Consider the following 23955-nt stretch of genomic DNA (forward strand, 5'->3'; position numbering starts at 1 on the left):
GAGTCAGTAGGGGTGGGGCCGGAGAATGTGCATTTCTGTCAAGCTCCCAGATCGCGGATACTGTTGGTTCAGGGACCAATTTGAGAACTACTGTCTGTAGAGCTCTCAAAATAGACACATATCTTTCCCAATTGAAAAGTGAGTTAATAAGCTCATTCCACCCAGTGGTTGAGTTGGTAGCTTCATGTTTCTTATCCTCTGGTATCTGCATTTTACAGGGATCTCCTAAAGACTGTGAATCTTAACTCAATGGATCAAATCCACAACTCAAAGGATCAAATCCAATTCTTGACCTCATATCCTTCCATCTAAGCAGCCTTTGTCCCTCCACTTCCCTTAAACTGTCCTCTTCCCAGAGTATTAGGGCTTCCTGGTTGCCACATCCCCACAATTGTAACCATGGCTAGTAACATGTATAGGTTACTTTATTCTTTATTTTGTTCTTCTGTAACTGGATTTCAATAATAGCACCTACCTCATCGGATTGCTTTGAAGATTAAATTAGCCAGTATTTGGAAAGCTCTTAGAACAGTGCCTAAAACCTAGGCCCTATGTACATCAACAGTGTAAATGAGCTTTTATTATATGTTAAATATTTCCCAAATTTTCTTCTCAGGACATCACCTTCATGCCTTACATCATAGCTGCATACCAACTCAGCTAGCATTCATTTTTTCTTAAAATCAGTTCACTTTACTAATAAATTATTATAAAAGAATACATTCTATTATTACTACAAATGGAAAACCAGTATCACTTAATAAGCAGAAGGGAACCATGAAATGAATACAAAAAGTCTACATTGTTTTAAAAATTCTAGCCAGGCATTGTTTTCTGCAAAAGACCCTGAGACTGAGACTTGCTCTGTCTCTTTTTAAAAACAGGGAAATTAGCAAGTTCCAGCTTCTGTAACAAATAAAACCCCACATTTCACTGGATGCCCACATTCAGAGTTTAAAGTTTAGGTGTGTCCCATAACTGTACTTCTGTGGATTAATTTTGCTTTTTGGATATTATTTCACACCTCTCTGAAGGATGTGAAACGCATGCCAAATACTATCACACTGATCACATAACTTCTGTTTTGCTGCATTACATCTGAAATGACTTTCTTTTTTTTTTGAGGCGGAGTCTCGCTCTGTCGCCCGGACTGGGGTGCAGTGGCCGGATCTCAGCTCACTGCAAGCTCTGCCTCCCGGGTTTATGCCATTCTCCTGCCTCAGCCTCCGGAGTAGCTGGGACTACAGGCTCCCGCCACCTCGCCCGGCTAGTTTTTGTATTTTTAGTAGAGACGGGGTTTCACCGTGTTAGCCAGGATGGTCTCGATCTCCTGACCTCGTGATCCGCCCGTCTCGGCCTCCCAAAGTGCTGGGATTACAGGCTTGAGCCACCGTGCCGGGCCTGAAATGACTTTCTTGTACCAATTTCAAATCGATGCATGAATATCTTTGAGTCACCACCAGTTAGAGGGGAGAGGAATTTCTAATTGTGTACTCACTAATGGAAACATAGAGCTATTTGGAGTTTGACATTTGATGAAAATCTACAGCGATTTTTCCCTTCCTAGTAAAACTTCAGTATTTTGTCATCAAGGACTGTAGATAACAAAGTTGGCCTGTGCATAACAAAGGTTAAGGTATGAGAACAAAGTGATGTGTGCATCCTGGAGACATTTATGATTCACACCTGCATTCTTGTAGGTTGCTATTCATCAGCAGAATGGGACTTTTTACTCATTACCAAAGAAGGTAATTGATAAAAACGAAAAAAAGAAAAAAACAAGGCTAGATACCAGACCTGTCCTCAAAGACAGGAAGGAGACCTAGTTGAGTCTTTAGAAAGGGACAGACAGTGTGTAGATCCAGCTTGTTAGGCGGGGCAAGATTCGAGGAGCTTCATAATGTTCAGCACTGAGATTAATAAAGCATAATGTAATGTCCAGCAAGGAGATGGAGTGTAATAAGGAATGTGATACTCAAGTTTGAGATGGTCTGTCAGTGAGGTGCAGGGATGCAACCTCTATCAGGTCGGGGTACAAGAGCAGAACTCTTCCTCCCAATGAGGTGGACTGTCAGATTACAATAAGGATGGGACTGTGACTAAGAAACACCACAGATTGCTCAGACCCAGCTCTGAATGCATAAAGTAGTGAGGCCGGGTGTGGTGGTTCATGCCTGTAATACCAGCACTTTGGGAGGCTGAGGTGGGCGGATCACATTAAGCCCAAGAATTCAAGACCAGCTTGGGCAACGTAATGAAATCCTATCTCTACCAAAAAAAAAATATATAAAAATTGACTAAGAAACACCACAGATTGCTCAGACCCAGCACTGAATGCATAAAGTAGTGAGGCCAGGTGTGCTGGTTCATGTATGTAATCCCAGCACTTTGGGAGGCTGAGGTGGGCAGATCGCTTAAGCCCAAGAATTCAAGACCAGCCTGGGCAACGTAATGAAATCCTATCTCTACCAAAAAATAAATAAATAAATAAATAAATAAATAAATAAATAAATAAATAAATAAATAATTAGCTGGGCATGGTTGCACATGCCTGTAGTCTCATCTACTTGGAAGGCTGAGGCGGGAGGATTATTTGAGTCCAGGAGATCGAGGCTGCAGTGAGGCGTGATTGCACCATGGCACTCCAGCCTGGGCAACAGAACAAGAGCCTGCTTCCAAAATAAATAAATAAAGCAGTGAAAGCTCTTCAGTGTTAGTTTCTGAGCCCTTGGTGGGCATCTCATCACATTCCATGTCAGATTGATAAGGACTACAAACAGTTACTCATCTTCCCTGGAAGTTGTTTGAGGGCTTCTTGTACAACTGGGAACAGGCAGGTGCTTTGCTTCTCTTGGCAGAGGAGGAGTAGGGATGGTTGAGTTTAGTGGGCCCAGATGAGGGGAGTTGGAAGGCAGATGTAACAGAAACAGGGTGAGGGTTGACAGCTCTGCACTTACTGTGCCCGCCTGCCCTCTCTCTACCAGCAGAGTCCTTTTTCTGCTCCTTTTTCTTTCATGTCCCAGGCAATGGAGAGTTTTTGCTGAGGTGGGGGAGGATCACCTCCATGAAAGGCTGATCCATGGGAGGCCAGTTGATCTTTCCCACTGGGACCACAGGTGTCCTCCCCAAGGTTCTGCTTCTTTCTCCTGCTCTATAGACAGTTGGTGCCTGTGGGAGGGAGGAGGGACCATGCTGCTTCTCAGTCAATCTCAGTTAATACCGTCCATCCTCTCAACTCTGTCTAGAAACAGCTTTCATCGGTTAGTTCACAGAAGAAAGGAAGTTTTATCAAAGAAAACTATGACATGACAAAGCTTTTAGCATCTCTATCTCTGGCTTCTGTGACCTTGAAACCTGTTATTTCCCACTGCCAGTGGGGAAAGCAAACCATTGCTCTTTGCCCCAGGGCTGCTTTGGGAATCTAGTGAAAATGGTAGCCCGTGATTCCAGAATTAAGAATCCCTTCTTAATAAAGGTGAGAAAACGACCAAAACACCAGATCCTCAGTGGCACCTAAGAGCCAAGGATATGCAAAGAAGACATGAAGACATTTCAGTGAAAAGAATGTCTCAAAAAATTACAACGGGGTTAGAAAGGACGATGTAAATGTTTTTGGTGTTTGTTGGAAGACTGGCTTGTACGTTAATAGGATCAGGAAAATATTTTTTTCTATGCTCAACTCTCTTATACCTGGACACCAGAGGAGTCCAGAAGTCCTTCTGAGGTGCTTTATGCCCCATCTCCTACCTTTTGAAACTGTAAAGATGCTAGGAATGTGGTAGGACTCCAGTGTGTGACCTGTAAGTGGGCAGCAGAGACTGACCAATCTTAACTTGGCAAAGCTGGAGGAGAGGCTCACAAGTTCCCAGCCAGAGGCTATGGTCAAACTAAAACTCTGAACTTGGATTCAGACTCTGGCTGTGCCGGTTACCATGTGACTCAGGCATGTTCAATCTCTCTCTCTCTCTCTCTCTCTCTCTCTCTGTAGTTTCCCTTATCTATGAGATGGGAAGATTGAACTGCATTTTATTCATTCATACAGTATTCACATTTATTGTCAGTCACTGTGCTATAATAGTAGAAGTTTAAAGATAAATGTTATGCAATCCTTACCTCAGAAAAGCTCTCAACTGAGTGGAAGACACAGATGTTACTGATACTTATAAAAGCATACGGAAATTATCATAATAAATGTGCAACGTGCCATTGGAACACAGAGAAGGGAAGGATGAACTGCACCAGGAATAAAATAAAGTTGCAATAGAATAGGCAATATTTAAATCATGTCTCAAGCACAGAACCATGCACTGCCTACCAAGATATACTAAGCCATGGACCAAGCATAAAAACCTGGATGTATGGAAATACTGGATATGTTGGAGAATGAAAATGCTTAGCTGTGACTAGAACACAGAGTGTCTGAAGACTATGTAGGAATTGCGGAAACTGTAAAAGATAGGTTTAGGCTCAGCAATAAATGATCTCTTATGAGATTTTAGTTAATCCACAAGCTATGAGGACACACTGAAAATTGTAAATAGAAAATGTGGGGCTGGGTGTGGTGGCTCATGCCTATAATCCCAGTGCTTTGGGAGGGTCACTTCAGGCCAGGAGTTCAAGACCAGCAACATAGCAAGACCCCATCTCTAAAAAAACTAAAAATAAAAAATAAAAGAAATTAATTGGGCATAGTGGCACACACCTCTAAGAGTTAGTCTTAGCTACCCAGGAGGCTGAGGTGGGAGGATGGCTTGAGTCCAGAAATTCAAGGTTGCAGTGAGCCATAATTGCACCACTGCACTCCAGCCTGGGTGACAGAGGGAGACCCTGTTTCCAGAAAAAGAAAGGAAAATTTGGATTATACAAAATTTGCTTTCAATAGACCAATCTGACAGTAACAGTTTGAAGAGCAGAGAAAATGGAAGCACAAATGCAAGTTCTGAGTATCCTTTAGTGCAGGAAAAAAGTCAAGAGGGACTGGATTTTAAAATGGAGGTAGTGATAAAAGTGGTCTTATTTGAAATAGAGTTAAGATATATAATCAACAGGATTTAGCAATTGATGGAGATTCAGTTAGAAGAAATAAGATCTCTTGTACAACATAGTGACTGTAGTTAATAAGAATGTGCTGTAAACTTAAAAATTGTTAACAGAGTAGATTCTAAGTGTTTTCACCACAAAAATACTAATAATGTGAGGTAATGCGTATGTTAAATAAGCTTGATTTAACCATTACATGATGTATACATATTTCACAACATTATGTTGCACACCATAAATGTATATAATTTTGTGTCAATTAAAAATAATATAAATAAGAGCAATTGATGAAAAGAGACAAATGAGGGAACTGGAGGTATCAGCATGATACGTAAATGTATGAGAGTTTAAGCTTGAGTCCAAGTAGAAATTGAATGGATTAATTGAGATGGTGACATGGACGATTAGGAGGAACACATGGATTTTATTTTGGGTGTAAAGGCTGTGTGGCCTTCCAATAGGTAGATATAAGCATGTTGAGATGTTGCTGTTTAATAGGTGGATGGAGACCTGCATCTGGGGTTTAGGGGAAATATGAAGATCTGGGATTCCTTAGTGGAGCAGAGGTTGGTAAAGTCTTAGGAGGAATGAAGTCCACTAGGGAGAGCTTCTATCAGGAAAAGAGAGCCAAAATAAAATACCAGATAATATAGAACTTAGGTCTGTAACTCACTGACCAGAGACTCTGATTCAAATTCAAGAGGAAAAAGAGAAATGTATGCATTAGAGTCAATATGACCTGGTATTAAATTAGTCATAAGGGCGGATATATAGGACAGTAGAAAATGAAAATTCCCTACTTCGTGCCTAGTAGTGTGCTAAGCTTAAGAAGAAAGAATAGATATGAATATCACTTATTAATAGAAATATAAACTGCATACAATTACATATATATTAGACTGTATACTAATGCTGTTGGCCTTAATAGTGACATTGCTATTGTTAATGATACTCTTGTTGCCAATAAATTTTTCAACAGTTATGACAGTGGTTAACATTTACCAAATGCTACCTGCTGTGCCTCTGCCTTCAAGGCAAACTCAATCTGCTTTAGCCTCTGTTGAGGTAAAGCTGAGAGCTAATAGGAGAAATGTTACCTCCTCCTCTCCAAATACTTTCTAGTTGGAGTTGTTTTTGAATTCTCTACATTTATCTAATAACAAGCTCTAAGTGTAGTAAGGATCACACCCTGTCTATCTTTGATGCTGTGTATGTTTATATTCTCCTAGAAGCAATTATCAAGTGACATTTAGAAGTACAAGAGTTGTTAGAAAAAAAATCTGAAAAACAGAAGTTGAGGGATAAGCCAGAGACAGCAAGGAGAGCCTTCAGACTGTGATGGAGGTCTGCCCCCCTCCGTGCGCGAGAGGGAGAAAGAAGGAAGACTGGGTGGAAAACACTTCAGACTAGGTTAGGTAGTCTAATTGGGGTAGTGGGATTGTATAGGAAGCATGACTCTAAGAAGGATTTGGTCAGGCTCATGGAGAATCTTTAAACCAAAATTGCCAGTTGGAGGTATCCTATGTTTCAGAAGATTAGGCTCGCCTTAGTACCCCCACCATGCTTAGTCATTAGCTAGGAGGAGCCTGGAGAAGTGTGGCCTCAGCATGGATACAGTACTGGATCCAGAGGAGCAGCAGCCGAGGCCACCTGTCTGTAAACATCTCTGCAGTGGGAGATTTGAGTGACATGTTTCATTGCCACCACAGATTCCCTCAGTGATGCAGTGACACTTCTTCCTAAGTGTTCTCCTAGCATGTATTGTCTAAACCAGTCAAATAAAGCTCAGCCTGTGCAACTTTGTACCATTATTAATCAATTTGCTTGTGTCTACCCCATTAGATTATAAACCTTTCTTCAAACGTTAGTGTCTAGCACCACGCCCTTAACTCAGAAGGCATTTACATAAATACATTCATCATAATTAGAATTATTTTATTTTCATTATTTGAATTTATCTGAGAGCAGGCTGGGCGCAGTGGCTCACACCTATAATCCCAGCACATCGGGAGGCTGATGCGGGTGGGTCACCTGAGGTCAGGAATTCGAGACTAGCCTGGCCAACATGGTGAAACCCAATCTCTACTAAAAATACAAAAATTAACCTGGTGTGGTGGCATGTGCCTATAGTCCCACCTGAGGCTGAGACAGGAGAATTGCTTGAACCTGGAAGGAAGAGGTTGCAGTGAGCCAAGATTGCACCACTGCGCTCCAGCCTGGGTGACAGAGTGAGACTTCATCTAAAATAATAATAATAATAATAATTTTTATTTAGAATATGGTTTTGATGAGAGGTTCCGTGGATATCACAGTGAGCTCTGGGGGAAAGAGAACTAGGGCATGTGAATTAGACATACCCTTGGAGGAAAGCAGAAGTCCAAATAGGTCCTTGGAGATGAAGTCCAAGTAGGTGGACAGAATACAGTATCCAGAGAACATGCTGGAAAGAGCTAGTCTAGACTGAGAATTGGCTGGAGGGAGTCCAGCAAGATGTGATGGACAGGCGTTTGACATCAGCACCTGAGCACAGCAACTCTGTGTTTGAGAACTACCTTCTCTACCCACAGTGACATTTTCATGTACATGACATACCTTCTTAACCTTGGCTCATTGGAGTGGAGGAAATGCCTTATCTCAACCCAAACCTCCTGGGAATTTGGAATTGAGGTTTGGAAAATCTTGTCAGTTGAACTGTTTCCTTGAACTGAGCTGACAAATTCAAGATAAGCTTCTTGGAAACAATTGGGGAAATCATGTATGCTCAGAATCAGGAACACTGGCTGGCAGAAAGGCATACAAAGAGAAAATGAGATGAGAGACAGTGTGACTCCAGGGAAAGAGGGAGAATGAAATGGCGACAGTTGTTGCCTGGACTCCTGAGGACTTTCCATTCGTGGGCCTAATCCCCAAGCTCCCTGCCCTTCAATTCTGAGGAAACTAACTCTAGAATAAACTTACTATTTCGGTTAACATAGTTCAAGTGTGTTTCTTATAGTAGCAGCCAACTGACAGTGACTGAGAAACTGTTCTGACAGAAATGCCCAGGACACAAATCGGAAATTCAGCGATGTGAAATGTGCTGAGATGCAGGCAAGCAAGAGGTCAGCATTAAAAAGCTACTGGGAAGAGAGCCCCGGGAAAGGTGGCCCCAACAAGGCAGTTCTTGGTCTGTTAAGACCCTGGTAACTAAAAAGAATTATCAAGTCAAGGACTTCATATACAGGCTCCGGTTTTAGGAACTGGGTACAGGATAGATCCTTCATCATAGGAACAAGCCAAAAGTTGGTTATTAGAAGTCAGGCAAAAGGTTAATAGCAGACTAGGACATTCTGATCTACTGTAGCTGAGAGTTTCTTGAAAATGTGATGCCTTTACGCATTAAATAAGAATGATTGGGTATCTACTACATTCTAGGGAGTTTAGCATATTAGCCTGAGTTGGGGTTCAGTGTACCATGGAGTGGGGCCTGCCTGGGGATGGAGACCCAGTGGAAGCTGCAGTAGAGAATAGGAGGCTGAGAGGACAGCCATCATGTGCACAGCCGGTCAGCTCATGAAGTGGAGTGGATGATGCATTGTTAGAGTTTGGAACATTCTGTGGTAAAACAGACCCAGAAGAAGTCAAATCTGAAAACCCAGAAAACATCATCATGGTAATTTCTTTCAAGGTGCAATGAAGAGGAGGTAGGACATGAGAAAAAAATTATTCAGAAAGAGAGATAAGGTGTCAAACACACAGTTCATCTACTTGTCAGATTCTCCAGATACGAAAAATAATTCTTGTGCATCCTTTGGCTGGATGAACTGTTTCATCACACATCCGCTCTACTTCACCAATGCCAGAGTTAAAATTCAGGAGGAAGTTGGAGGTTCTTGTCTCTTCCAACTCAATCCAGTCTCACCAAATAGGCAATACTAGTCTCTTTTAATTTAGTTCCACTCAACGTCTTCTGATTTAACATTGAACCCTGGGCTACTGGGAAAAAGAAGTATAGTAAGAAAAGAGGAAAAGGGGGTAGAAAGAAGGATGAAAATGAAGAGATGTCTCATAATCTTCTGTTCACACTGGGGTAAAAGTAGGTCAAACACCTAATCTCCTGTAACCTTCTCTACCTCACTCTTTCTATTTTGAATATCTTGTAATCATAGATACTACTTTTCATAGAGACCCCAAAAGCATTTCCCCAGGGAATGTCAGGGACTCCCTGTATAACATGTTAATTAAGCTTGACAAGACATGGTAAAAGCAAACTTCACAATGATAAATTAGTAGACACACTGTTAGCTCCAGCTTCTTTTTCTCTTAATCTTATTTCTCGTGCTGTTGTTCATAGTATTAAATAGAGTCAGAAATTTCTGCTTGGCTTCTGACTGGCCTTAAAAGGAACACATTATTTAACCTCCCTAAATCTCCATTTCCTCTTTTGTAAAATGGAATAATAATACTTGCTGAAATACCTTACTAGGTAATTTTAAGGACCATGTATTAAAATGTATAAAAATCACAACCAGTGGTACAAAAACCAATGTCAGATAGCCAGGTCCTTTAATAAGTCAGCAGAGTAGAGCAAAGCATCTGTAACAGAACTTTGTTACCATTGCCAGCACTTGTGTTCTAAGTCTTGGTGTTTCTCTACTTGTAAAAAGGGTAGGATGCTATTCGTAGTTTCATATGGTTTTAATGAAGATCAAAATAACATTTATACTAAAGTACAAGTAGTATATTAATTATGACAAGTCCTAGTAATGTGTCAGAACAGGAGGCTCTCAAGGTCAAACGTGTGCAGATTTATGTTTTCTCATTTATAAAAGTATTAACATGATTTTAAATTAGTATGTGTATATCCGATGCTTTAAAAAATATTTGCATGGAGAATCTCTTGTGAATTGTGTAGCAGAGTCAAATTTAAATAAGACAGTAACTTTAAAAAATAAAACATGGAGCTTAATTACACACCAAAAATAAATGAGTACTTCCTTACATATCTTTTGTATGTTTTATTTTTTTAATTAAGACTTTTAGAAAACAAAAAATGTTGTCTATTTTTGTTCATAATTTTTCAATATGAGAAAAATGTGGTTTACATACATAGGGACAAGGCTGTAATCAAAGGATCTAGGAAATCAATTATGGCTCCGTTTTACATTGAAATTATTACCATTCAGAAGAGCTCCATTTTACCTTTTTAAAATAAAAATATTTTACATTTATACTGGTTGAATTCTAATATTCCTTAATCTTTTATTTTCTTTCAAGATAATAGTTGGAGAAACTGCTGTCTTTTGCCTACAACTAGCCACAAGGGATTTTGAAAACCAGGAAAAAACTATTTTAACTGGAGACTGTTGCTATATAAACCCACTGGTGCGCCGAACTGTCCGATTTCTTGGTATGTGTTCATTAAATTATTTGTAATATTTCTGAAACAGTGTCTGTGTATAAGCTAACCCTTAAAATGACTCACATTTTTACTGTTTGCAAATACGGGGTTTTTTTTTTTTCTTTGAAATGTTTTAATTTGCTTTTAAAAGTAAACATTACACACTGCTTGGGTGATGGTTGTATCAAAATCCCAGCCATCACCACTAAAGAACTTATGTAACCAAACACCACCTGTTCCCCTAAAATCTACTGAAATAAAAAAATTTTCAAGTGAACATTACATACTACTTTCTCTGTAATATAGCAAGATCCCACTTTAGGGTGTCATTTCCACATTCCTTTAAGGCAAAAAGAACACCACCTTTGGATGTTTAATATTCTTTAAGAACCAAAAGTTACATGATTACTGTGTTTATGAAAATCTTTGGACCGTACTTAGTGGGAGGGTCGTGATAATCCAGGTGGGTTGTTGAACATCACGAAGGATAGAAAAATAACTTGGCAAAAAGAAGAAATGTAGCACTCCATGCGCTCCTTCTAGGTTGATTTTTATATACACAAAGACATATTGAGGATTTTAGTAGAGGACAAGATTCACTAATAATTTAACTTTTAATCTGAAATACTAGCAATAATAAATATATGCATGTATGAATTATTGAAAATCATTTTAATTCAGTGAGAACTTAGCCTAGACACATTTTTTTTAACTGACACAATACAATGTAATATAAATGATTGTTTCCTGGATTTGTCAGATAAAAATAAGTATATCTGTATCTACTAAATGCCATTTAAGATAATTTTTTATTAGTATTAAGAGATGCACTAAAGATAATGTAACTCTTCAACAGAGTTCTCGTATTGAAGGGAACTCTTCAACATAGTTCTCATATTGAAGGGATCAAGATGAAGACTTTGAAGATATTATGCATAGATCACCTAATCTATCTATAAACCCATTAAAGACTAACCAAATGTCATAGGCTTTTGGATCTCTCTGAAGACGAAAGGCCTTCATATCCGAGACTGTTATTTTTACTGACATCAAGTTTTGTATCTCCAAAGCCCTCATTTATCCTGTTGAAGGGACAACTTTTATATGAAACCCTAAAAGTTATTTTTTTCACATGTATCAATACTGTGTTCTTGACTAATTTCTTTTTGTATAAGTCATTTAATTTAAAAAAAACGCAATATACAACAATATGCTCATAGTTAAAAGTATTTAAAGAAATCGATGCTTTCCTAAATACTGTTAAGCAAATTACATTGTACCTATTTAAGTAAAATATTTTTCTGCATTTGCACACATATTTCTAAAGAATATTTGGCTTACAGTATGCTTTTAAGTCTCTGCATGCTTCTTATTATATGATTTTATAAAATACAAAAGCCTCATTTGTTTCTTGTTCCCTTATGATTTGGATGTTTCTAGCTATAATAAAGTGGAAGCATGTAAGCGAAGCATCACTGTATAATAGGACATCATTCTGTGTAGTGACTTTATTCTTTAGGTCAGTAGAGTAGATACACTCAAAGGATCTCACTTTAATAATTATCTTTGTAGTCAACTACAGTATTAGCCTTGGGCCTGGTGCACTGACATTTTAATTTGAAAACACATTGGGAACTTTAGAGTGTCAAGAGACATTTCCACATTCTTATCAAATATTTCTGTTACCAACAGGAAAACCCATTGCACCAAACAGCCTAGATTTCAAATGCGTAAGAATGAAGAAGACTTGTATTTAGGTTCCCATGCTTGGCCATGAGATTTTGGAAGGAGAAGTTTTAATGAGCTCCGTTCTCTTTAATTTCTCTGCCTCTCTCAAATTTCTGATTTTGATAACCTTTACTTTGTATGATTCATAGAAGGCTGGTGAGATGTTAAAAAAGGGCTTCTTATTGTTTTCTTTTAGAATTTTTAGGTGAAGAGAGAACTAATATCTTTGTTTCATTTCCATTTGTATATACATAGAGTTTTGCTGTGTGGGAGTTTTTGTATGTAAACCTTTTGTAATCTTATATAATATTTTAAAAATTTAAAAGAACAGCTATCCATCTAATACTGGAATATTGATTTTCATAAATCAATACTTTTCATAAATCAATACTTTTAGAAGTATTAATTTGGGATAGTTTTAAAAGGTCCTGTTGGATTTTATTCCCAAAATTATAAAAGGATGAATTTCTTTTCATTGGTACCACATCCTTAAAGACTGTAGCTGTAAGTTTAATTTAAATTAATGCCAAAAATTGTTTTGCCTGTATAATAGAAAAATAAGTTTTAACAATAATGACCAATGACTTTGAATTTAGAAAATGTTTTTGGTATTCAAGTAAATTGGGAAGTTCCTTAGCAAAGGAGGAAAAAATATCTACACACTTAGTTCTATACCTTCAGGTAACCAAAGTAAATAAATTTTAAAACTGTAAAAATAATTAATAACCTATCATTTTGATTGCCTTGTTTACTAAGTAGCCCACATTGGATCAGTTGAAAGTCAATCCATAAAAGATAAGGTAGAAATAAATTGCTAGCTGTTCTATGACTTTAACAAAATGTGTTTCTGAAGGCAATGTAGAGATTGCTCTGAAAGCATTCTGCTTTACTTAAGATTTCCCATATTTAAATGAAAACCGATGGCGCTGGATTTACTGCTAATTAGCACCTCCAGCAGTGTTAACATCAGTCTGAATGGGATTAAGAGCGTAATCAAAGAGAGACAACTGCTTTGCTTTATGTTAGTGCGATAAAAAAAAAATTCAAAAATAGGGGAAAAAATAAAATTGCTGACGTTAGTAGAGCATGATAGACTACACCTTCTCAAGGAACACACGAGTCCGTGAAACAATTGCATTACCCGGAGTCTGAGAATACATGTTCTTATTTTATCTTATGTCTTATAAACCTGTCATGCACAAAAACCAGGTAGTAGTAGCACAATTACCACTTTCACCACTCCAGAAAGCCAAGGAAAGAACTGGAGAGGAATGAAATGAAGGTAACTATGTATACGTATGGAACATTTATAGTTTTTAAGATATTTCCATTTTGGTTTATTATAAACTGAAATTCACACACACATGCACACGCACACACACACACACAAAGCAAGAAGTTAAAATTATTTGTTTTCTTCCCCAGGAATTTATACATTTGGACTGTTTGCTACAGATATCTTTGTAAATGCTGGACAAGTAGTCACAGGAAATCTGGCCCCACATTTCCTTGCCCTGTGTAAGCCCAATTATACAGCACTTGGATGTCAACAGTATACACAGTTCATCAGTGGGGAAGAGGCCTGTACTGGCAACCCAGATCTCATCATGAGAGCACGAAAAACCTTTCCATCCAAAGAAGCAGCTCTCAGTGTCTATGCAGCTATGTATCTGACCGTAAGTAAGGATTATAAATTTGTTGTCTTAGTCTGTATTACTATTAATTTTTCCAGTATAGAAATTCTTTTTCCCTGCCATAATGAAAGTCACTTAAAGCACATTCATATCTTTCTGTAGGCCATTTAATCTATTTTTAATAATAACTGTTGGTATTCTGAACAAAATTAAGACAGTTGTCTCTCATGAGATTATGTGTGGATAGTTGGTTGTATTAAAAAATGTAGCCATTAGCATTTCTATTTGAGAATATGTTTGTCTTTATATTAAATAGGACTTAGTGGAAACAAATTTGTTCTGTAGCATTCCCCATGAACTTGTAATAGCATGATTAAGAGAACTACCTAGGCCTCTTAGCTGCCTATCCATGCTCTCATAGTCCCTGCTAGGGGTGAAAGGGGTCCTTTTTTTTTTTCTAGAAAGCACTATTGTTACTGGCAACTCTGTCATCATCATATCTCAATTAGCATTTAATGTTTTCTCATAGATCTAACCAAAGAGTCCTTAGAAATTCTATTTTTTCCTTTAATCTTAAGCATTGGCCATCATCTTTGTGGCAAAAGCCAGGCCCCTGTGCAGCTATCCTAGGACCTTTAGTTAGAAGTGAGTGAGTGCATTACCCATGTACAGAAGGAGAAAGAAGGGCAGCCTTGGCAGGCAGCTCTTGTCCCCAGCAATGGTACCATCAACCTCTCCCTCCTCACAAGGATGTGCCTTGCAGCTCAGGAGGTGGACTCCAAAGGTGTTCCCTATAGGCTTTTCCACAAACCCTTATAAGGTCAGATTTTTTTTTTTTTTTTTTGCCAGAGTCTTGCTCTGTTGCCCAAGCTGGAGTGCAGTGGTGCCATCGCAGCCCACTGCAAGCTCCGCCTCCCGGGTTCACGCCATTCTCCTGCGTCAGCCTCCCGAGTAGCTGAGACTACAGGCGCCTGCCACCTCGCCTGGCTAATTTTTGTATTTTTAGTAGAGACGGGGTTTCACTGTGTTAGCCAGGATGGTCTCAAACTTTAGATCTCAAGTGAGCCACCCACGTTGGTCTCCCAAAGTACTGGGATTACAGGCGTTAGCTGCTGCACCCGGCCAGATCAGAGAATTTAAATGTCTTCTGGGGTTCTCCTTCCCAGTGGTGCTAAATCTACTTCCTTCCAATTTAAGCTCATTAACTAGAGATCTGTAAAGTCTCAGGACCAATTTGAAAACAAATTTGATTATTTCTAATGATTCGGAAAAACTTGGAATTATTTTTCTTCCCTCAGAGAGCTATTTGATAATGGAAATGTTTTCCATACAATCTTGTTATTTCTAAAGGCAGAGAGAATATATGGAATACCTTGTGACATCTCTACTTGAGATTCAAATAAAGATTACTAAATAGAAGGACAATTTAGGAAGAGAAATGTAACGTTATGCACAACATTTAGAATGACAGGATAACTTTAGAACCATAGATTATACATTTTAACATTTTTAAAGTTTTTAAGCCAAGTTAATTCTATCCCTCACTGCCTGGACGTTTTAAAACTCCCATCCAGAAACTTTTTATGGAGTCAAGGATTCTTTCCTTAATCCTATCCTATTTATTTTCTCTTCCACTGCTTCTTAACTTTTCTAAAGTTTGTCTGTTACAACTCTCTCCTTGCCATCCCACTGTGCCCCCGAAGTCTGTTATTCTAATTTCCCCTGTTTACTTTAGCCCATTAGCATTGCTTTTTCTTGCACATTCTAAGGTACCTCTGGGCCTGATATGAAGTATGGTAACCCATGCATATTCTTTCCTATTAAAGAAATTGCTTAACTATATGTTTCACCTCTACTAAAATATGAAGCACTCAGCCTTAAAACAGGGATTGAAACTTGAGTGAATCAGAACTCACAAAATACTTTTCACTCATTGCCATCACATCTAAATTTGATGTTTATGTTTGTATCTGGGTGTGAATTGCAAATATATCTGTGATAAATACATGGCCAAGTCAATGATGGGAGACAAATTCGAGAATACTCTCTGACCCCAAATATTCTTATACAAATATTTTAATACTATTAGATATTAGATTCAAATGGGACGTGGTGGTTTATACCTGTAATACTAGCACTGTGGGAGACCAAAAGGCAGAAAGATCACTTTGGAGTTTGAGATCAGCCTAGGCAACCTAGGAGACCCCATCTTTATCAAAAAAGAGAGAGAGGAAAAAAAAAAAAGCAAAACCTCAGCCAGGTGTGGTGCTGCATGCCTGTAGTCCCAGCTACATGAGAGGCCAAGACGGGAGACTCTCTTGAGTCCAGGAGCTTGAAGTTCCAGTGAGCTATGATCACTCAACTACATTTCAGCCTGGGTAACAAAGGAAGACTCTGTCTCTAAATAAATAAACAAATAAAAATTTAAAACACAGTACATATTAGATTTTGCTGTGTAACCAATGTTTGCCAGTGGTGTTGATTGTGCTGCTATAATAATATACTTGGCCTTTTTACTCTGGCAAAATAGTGTTTCAAAGGCATTGCTACAGGAGAAAGTATTATTGTTTATACACTAGAAAAATCTTAACTTCTTGTCTTGCTACAATCTACTTGCCGCCAGCATGCATTTGTTTTATAAACTTCTGAATTATAAATCATACTGTTCTGTAATAAAAATTGGGAAATATTAATGATAATAATTATTATAGCAGACATTTGTTGAACATTTACCATGTGTCAGGCACCAATTGCTTCACTTTTACTAACTTAGTTAATACTTTACTAATTCCTTTGTATTTTTAAAGTTATTTATCATAATTATTATTTATTTAATAATTGATTATTTGTGATACTTTATTGAATTCTCGTAACAGTTTCTTAAAGTATGTGATATTATTTTACCTATTTTATAAATGAAGAGACTCAAAAAGTAAAGTAACTTTCTCAGATCCATAGAACCACCAATTTTTCTGGTGACAATGTTTCTGAATGTTCCAGAGAAGGAAACATTAGATTATTTTAGCTCTAGTGTGTGTATCTGCAGCTGAATTCTTTCCTGCATAATACCAGCATCCAGTAAACTGTAAGGCCAAGGGTGCAGATGGTAGATCATTTAGAGCAAAATCCCTTAATAGACACTCCAGCACTGGGAAATCTTCTACTGTTAAACACTGGTTCAGACTACAAACTAGGATTCCTGCTTGTAATTACATTGATGGGTACTTCTGTCTTTTTAACAATAGATTCTGTTCTCTGCTGTTTCTCTGTCTTACCCTACCACCCCTTTGTGTGTGTGTAAGTGTGGGTGGCTGCTATGGCAACTCTGAATATAACTCCTGCTGCACATGTCAGCCTTATAGGCAGGTTTTGCTATGATATTTGAACTTACATACAAATATATGTTTTCCCACTTTCACTAGAGGCACCTTGGGAAAACTTGATAGTAGGAATGTTGGGGTGTTTCAAACTAATACAGTCTCATGAAATGCTTGCCAGAATGTTGATGGGTAGTAAACAGTAGAAAACAGCCATATATTCAGTGTCCTCTGTGGAAATGGCCTTATGGCTGTATTTAGTTAAAGGTATATTTATTTAATTTGGTGTTGGTGTTATAAACATACATAAATGCATAAATAAAAATCAATGAGCCCTGTTATGGAGTACATAAATAATAACTGAGAAATATGTTTCTGATGCCTCTTTATGTGGATTAGGAAATAAAACTAAGGAATTTGAACTCTCCCTTAACATCTGACTTTAATTAAAGTTTTGGGGCTAAGTTGATCATGGAGATTTATTTTGCTTTACTGAGAACTTTCAGGAATAATAATAATAATAATGATAAGTTCTATTCGTATTTTTGTAAGTACTGTTCTCCAGGAAAAAAAAAAAAAAAAATTGTGAGAGTTATTTAATCTTCAGTCATCAAATTTACAATTCAGTGTTCAGCGACATTAGAATGTTTAAATTTACCTTTGTGGTATTTCTTTTCATATAAATGGTTACAGCTTTTTTTTTTCAATTAAAAGAAAATGAACATCAAGGTTGAGAATGAAAAATTATGTTTGGTGAATTTCCAGTTAACCTCATAAATTTTTGAAATAGGCAGACACGAAATGACCTCCTTGTTCTTCTAATTCTGACCTTAGATTTTTGAAAATGTCAAGAAAAAAGGGTCAGTTATATGTATTGGCCTCTGTTTCTGCTATGTGTTGCTGCATTATAAACCACCCTAGACCTTAAAACAACAACAATCTGTTATTGTCAGGATATGTAGGGTTGACTTGCGGTTTTCCTGCTAGTCAATCCTTGCTTCTCTCATGGGACACATTCAGCTAATTCAGAGATCTGGGGTTTGGGCTCAGCCAAGACAGCACAAATAGCTGGGCCTCCCTCCTTCTCAAGAGGTCTTTCTCACAAGGGTCATCTTCCCTGATGGCATCTCAGAGCTGCCTTCCAATAGGGTAATGTCCCAAGCTGCAGGGTACCTTGAGACTTAGGTTCCTAAGCTTGTTACACATCTCTGTCACTGTATTTTATTGTCCAGATAAATCACAGGGCCAGCCCAGATTGTTGGGAGTAGAGAAATAGATTCCACCTAGAGATGGGAGGTGCAGCAAAGTCATATTGTAATAAGGTGGATATACCGGGATGGGAAGAATTTGTGGCATTAAACAATTTATCCTAGTCTTTTCCCAGAATACTGGTGGAAACTCTAAAATATCATTCCCTCTCTCCCCCTCCCCATTGGTGGCCAGTTGTTGGCATTATCCCACTCTCACTTCCCACACAGTCATCTTTTATAATAAGCTCACAAAGTCCCATGCACAACAACCACTGCTCACAGGCTGCTGAGACAAGGGTTAAATAAACACAACCCACTAGTGTCTATTTGCCCCCCTCTTCTTTTGAGACTTATTACCTAATTCTGTACAAGAGCATGAGCAAGCCCTCGCTCAGAGGTATAAGAATTCAGGGAGTGCATATCAGTTTACTTGTAGCAGGTGATTTCATGAGACTGGTCCGCGATTGTGTTTGGAGGAGAAACAATAGGGTGAGCCAAATGAAAAGCTCTGGGCTGCCATCATGTGCTTCTTTTCACTGGCAAAAGAGATCTGGCTGCAATCAGAAAGCCATTCCTCTAAAGCTCCCTGCTTAGGAATAATGTAATGCTGAAATGTGTAAGGTCCCTATGCTCTAAATTTCAAACAAGCAAATTTGATGAAGCGTTTACTATGTAATGCATCAAAAATATTTACTGAGCATGCACTCATAATGTGACTGCTATACTATTGCTATGACTACTGGTGCCATGACCACTATTATTAGTTGATTGATGTTTCACATATTAGCCTTCAGCTAAGTGTTATTGATGTAGTTGGGAACAGTACAAAAGACATTCGTGAAGTATCCACTGGGTTCCACTATTTTCATTGCCATGGACCCCTTTCAGTATTAACCCTGTCTCCCTTTCCCCACACTCCTCCATGAACTGCATGTTTTAAAATCTTTAAAACAGTTTTTAAATCTTTAACATACTTTCCCATTCTATCTTAGGCCCAGGTATTACATAATTGCTCATAATCATAAAATATAATAATGCTGTTTTGCAATTACACACAAACTATTAAAATGGCTTAGATGATGATAAACAGTTAAGTAAATGACTAAAGACCCAGGGATACTCTGCATCCTTACCTTAATTTTACTTGGCTTCTGTAAAAGACACTTATATTTGGGTATTCTGTGAGTGACGTGTGGCTTTATAATGGTTTTCTGGTTCTTCAGTCGCATCACAGAAATTCCCATGTCTTCAACAACCACTAACCAGCACGAGATCACCAGTGTTGCCAAATGACTTAGTATACTCCCAGCCAAAAGCAAAGAACATTGACATTTTAGTTAATGCAAGTGGGCTTATTATGGGTAATATACTATTTGATTAGGCTCTTTGAAATATTGAAAAATATGCCACAGAATTATATTTATGTGTCTGGGGTTTCTTAGATGTTAGCAAACGTCAGCTTGGGTACTGCTGATAGCATCTTGAACATTCTAATTAAGAAAAGAGGACTTTCTATTATAGGACAATATAAGATAGCGCTGTATTATGACTTCCATGGACCCTAGGTACTTTTGCCTTCATGGGCCCCTTCCACAATATATAAAATTAAAATATTTTACAAGTGTATTTCTATAAAAATAATCTATAAATGCTATACAGTAAACATTTTCTTTAACCTAAAAATTCACATTTACCTTCTGCTTCTAAAAAAAGTTACGATATTTTCACGGGTGCTTCAAAGTGTCATGAGCCCTAGGTACTGTGCTTACTGTAATGCTGGATTAGTCTGCCCTGAGGAGTGGGTATAATAAACTTCTCTATGGAATATGATTGTTAGAGTATCTGGTAATGACGAGTTCCACCCAATGTCCAGGAGGGATGAGGTCCTGCTGGCAAGCATCATGGGAAGTGCTTCAGAGGTGAGTGGTACTTTGGGTGAGTCTTGAAGATGGACATTATTTGGATAGGGGGAGAAGAAGTGTCCCAGAGAAAGGCAATAGCAGGAGTAAAGGCAAAAAACAAGAAACACTGAAACAATCAGAAACAGGTAAGGGGGAACAACAGCACAGGGGCGTATATTTGGAACTGCGGGATTTAAGGATTAGCAAGAGTGAATAAATCAGGAAGACTTGGTAAACCAATCTGAGGCTTTATGACTTGAATTAATAAGCAATGTGGAACTGAGAAATGACATAACAGAAGCAGTGCTTCAGAATGGTTGTATTTGATTCAATTCCATAAATACATATTGAATACCTAGAATGCATAAAGTCTCTACATACTGATATAAACTCCTTCAGGAGCTTAAAAATGGTCTGGTAGAGAGTAAAGAGGGAATTAAAATGGAAAGAAACTAAAGGCAAAGGAAAGCTTTTAAGAAGATCAGCACAGAATCTCGGGCGTAAAATCAAAATCCCTAGACAGAATGTCAGGATTTGGATTTGGATTTGGATTTAGCTGGTTTCCTTAAGACTGGGAGCCCTTATACTGATGCGACCAGGACCAGATAAAATGAAATGAAAGTCATAGTTTCTGAGGGATGGAGTAAGCTAGGACTCTGTGAGCTGCCAAGCCTGAGCCATGGCAGGGTGAGTACAGATTTGAGCTGCTAGGGAATCTCTAAGCACTTTCTCCTAAAGCACAGGAATAAGCAAGTCAGATCTAGACCTAGAACCAGTACTGTAGTGTACACCTCAGAGTTTCTAAACCATCACCAGCTTACTTACACTATGGCTAAATGTGGCCAAGTTCATGGGCCAATTGTTCTGCTGTTTTACTTCAAACCCATTACCATTTATTGAAAAGTGACTATCGGCCTACTATTTCAATAAATGGTCCCAGTTACCATTTATTGAAAAGTGACTATCGGCCAACTATTGTGCTAATTACTTTACCTTACCTCTTTATATGGCTAATTGTTTAGAGTGGCTGAAATGAAAGTACGACTGTCTTTGTCTTACAGGTAACAAAATTGAGACTTCGAGAAGCTAGTTAACTTGTCCAGGGTTATTCAGCTAGTATGTTTTACAACCAGAAATGTGACCCAGGCCACTGTGGCTCCAGAGTTGATATTTGGTCTTTTACATCATACTACCTCCTGGAATGTACCCCCATTGAAGAGAAGGCAGCCTAATTTTGAGTTATCCTCAGAGTACAGTGCCTCATGCACAGTAGGTGAAGGAAACTTGTTAGTTGATTTTACTAATATGAATTAGGAAGATAGTTGAAAACGTGTGTGCTCCAGAAATTCCTGTCTCATGTCTTATTTTCCAGATGACCAGGTAGCTCAAGCACTAAAAGTCATATAAATAGTCCTGATTATTGGATTTTAGTTGTTCTTTAATTTTAAGTGAATGCGTATTTATAATTTTTATATGTTCTGCTCTGCAAATCATTTAAGGTGTTAAATAAGTTTGCTTCTTAAAGTGACAACTTCTAAGTATTTTTAACTTCTTTTCCATTTGCAACAATTGACTGAATAGCAACAAAACCAACACTGGCAGTGCTTATAGCTGGGTAGAACTCCATGGTAGGTAATATCACTTTGACAAGGTGGAACAGAACAACAACAACGACTTATAATGAGCAACTCTGAATCCATGGTCATTTGATGTCAGGCCCAGCAACATGCTCTAGTGTGTTTTTCAAACAACAGAATTATCTGTTGCAGGTGACATGGCCTTACTCCCGGACCCCTGGGGCATACATTGCGATTCCCCCACTGGAACCTGCCATAAGCTCCAGACTATATGTTTTCCCACCACTGACACATCAATCCCTAGAACATCTGCTGGATCACATGGCCCAAGTACCAGAACTGCTTTCCCCACAGCCTGTACCTGCTGCTGCAGAGCCCTTTCTTGCTTCAGGTTCTATTCAAAGTTGGCACCTTTGTATGCCACCCAGTATCTTAGTCCATTCAGATAGCTCTAACAAAATATCATAAACTGGGTACAACATATAAACAAAAGAAATTCATTTCTCACAGCTTTGGAGACTAGACAGCAGAAGATCAAGGCTCTGGTCATTTAGTGTCGGGCAAGGGCCTGCTTTCTGGTTTGTACATGGTCTCTACTCATTGTGCCCTCACATGGTGGAAAGTATGAGCTAGCTTTCTGGACTCTGCCTTCAAAACCTAAGCACCCCACCTCTTAATACCATCAGTTTGCAAGTTAGGATCTCAACATATAAGTTTGTGAGGGAGATACACACATTCAGATAATAGCACTTAGTATATGGAGCAGAGCAATACTTACTGGTGTGGGATGTATTTTTCCCAAAACCCAAAGTGATCTACAAAGTACTGTGCTTCCTTCTTTGTGGTAGGGGTATGAGATGCAGTACTTATCAATTGCTTTGGAGGGAATGTCTGGCATGCTGCTGACCACTGGATCCCTAAAATCGTTACTGATGTCATTAGGCCCTGAATATTGTAGGATTTATCTCCCCAAATCTGGAATGCGTGTGTCTTACCAGGGCCTACAGTATACTAGCCACCTCTTGTTTATCTTGTCAGCATGATGTCTTGTATATAAATGATCAATGACATCTAAACTGTGGGACATCCAAACTATGTCTATCTCTTTAGTCTAAGTTAGGGCAGAGAGTGGGAGGGTTAATATAGCACTGACATCAACTATGATGTAAGGAATTGCCTGTACCAGGTGAATGTGAACTGTTCCTCATCCTCTTTTTTGAATGGAATTGGAAAGAACCCATTAAACAAATCAATGGCCAATATTAGTTGGTGGAAGATTCAGTGGTCTACAGTTATCCTTCAGGATCTGAATAGTCTTGCGAATTACATGGAAATAGAAAAACCAGCACTCCTGCATTGTTGAGATCTTAAGAGGTGACATTAAATTTTCACCATCCTCCCTTTAATAATGCAGTAATAGTTTTTAATTATTATCTTGGAGTTTCAGAAGGCTTCAATTGAATTCCCCTAATAAGTAGTTACTCCTCTTGTCAAGTATTGTGCATCCCCATTTATGCACTCATGGACTGAGAAATTGACCCCTGGATATGCTCACAGACTTAAGAGATCCACTCTCAGCCAGACTTTGGCCTAGACTCATTTATTACCTAGGCTCATATATCCCTACTCTAACAGGGAGCCGTGGTGAGACTAATTCAGGTCTCCAGGTATCATTGTCTACGCAGACCCTGTGTCCAGTCATCCTCAAAATATCTGGATATTGTTTTTTCTACAGTGTATGGCAACCTGAGTAAATGGCTGTGGGTTTTTCTGAAGAAGGACTGGGGATGTCATTACAATGTATACCTCCTGTAGTGTTTGTTTCAGGATCCTTCCCTCTGGGGACCTGATGCCTCTTCAGGCAATGAAGTCATTCAGTGTTGGTACTGTGCAAAGGGTTGAAGATTTTCCCTGGGGCACCCACCCTCAGATCATACATTCCCATTTTCTTGGGATGATATGTATTAGGTAATCTCGCGGCTCCCTGTCTATTTTGCCCCTAATGGATGCTATGTTCTATAAACCACCTCTATAACTTTCTGTGTATTAAGTCCCTTTGGCTGTCACTCTGACTTTGTGCATTGTTGTGACAGTTGGAATCCACTGGCTTTTGGTGGTTAAGCCCAGC

At 38.5% G+C, this 23955-nt stretch overlaps 1 protein-coding gene across 2 annotated transcripts in view; it reads left to right on the top strand.

Moving 5' to 3' along the window:
• Positions 1 to 23955, top strand: part of PLPPR5 (phospholipid phosphatase related 5) — a 116869-nt gene that overhangs the window by 38223 nt on the left and 54691 nt on the right. For both annotated transcript variants that reach the window (XM_023231059.2, XM_023231060.3), the window contains exons 2-3: positions 10297 to 10429; positions 13574 to 13824. In XM_023231059.2, coding sequence (XP_023086827.1) covers positions 10297 to 10429; positions 13574 to 13824 — 384 coding nt within the window. The remainder of the gene's footprint in view (positions 1 to 10296; positions 10430 to 13573; positions 13825 to 23955) is intronic.

Source organism: Piliocolobus tephrosceles, chromosome 1 (genome assembly GCF_002776525.5).
Source record: "Piliocolobus tephrosceles isolate RC106 chromosome 1, ASM277652v3, whole genome shotgun sequence".
Taxonomy (NCBI): Eukaryota; Metazoa; Chordata; class Mammalia; order Primates; family Cercopithecidae; genus Piliocolobus; species Piliocolobus tephrosceles.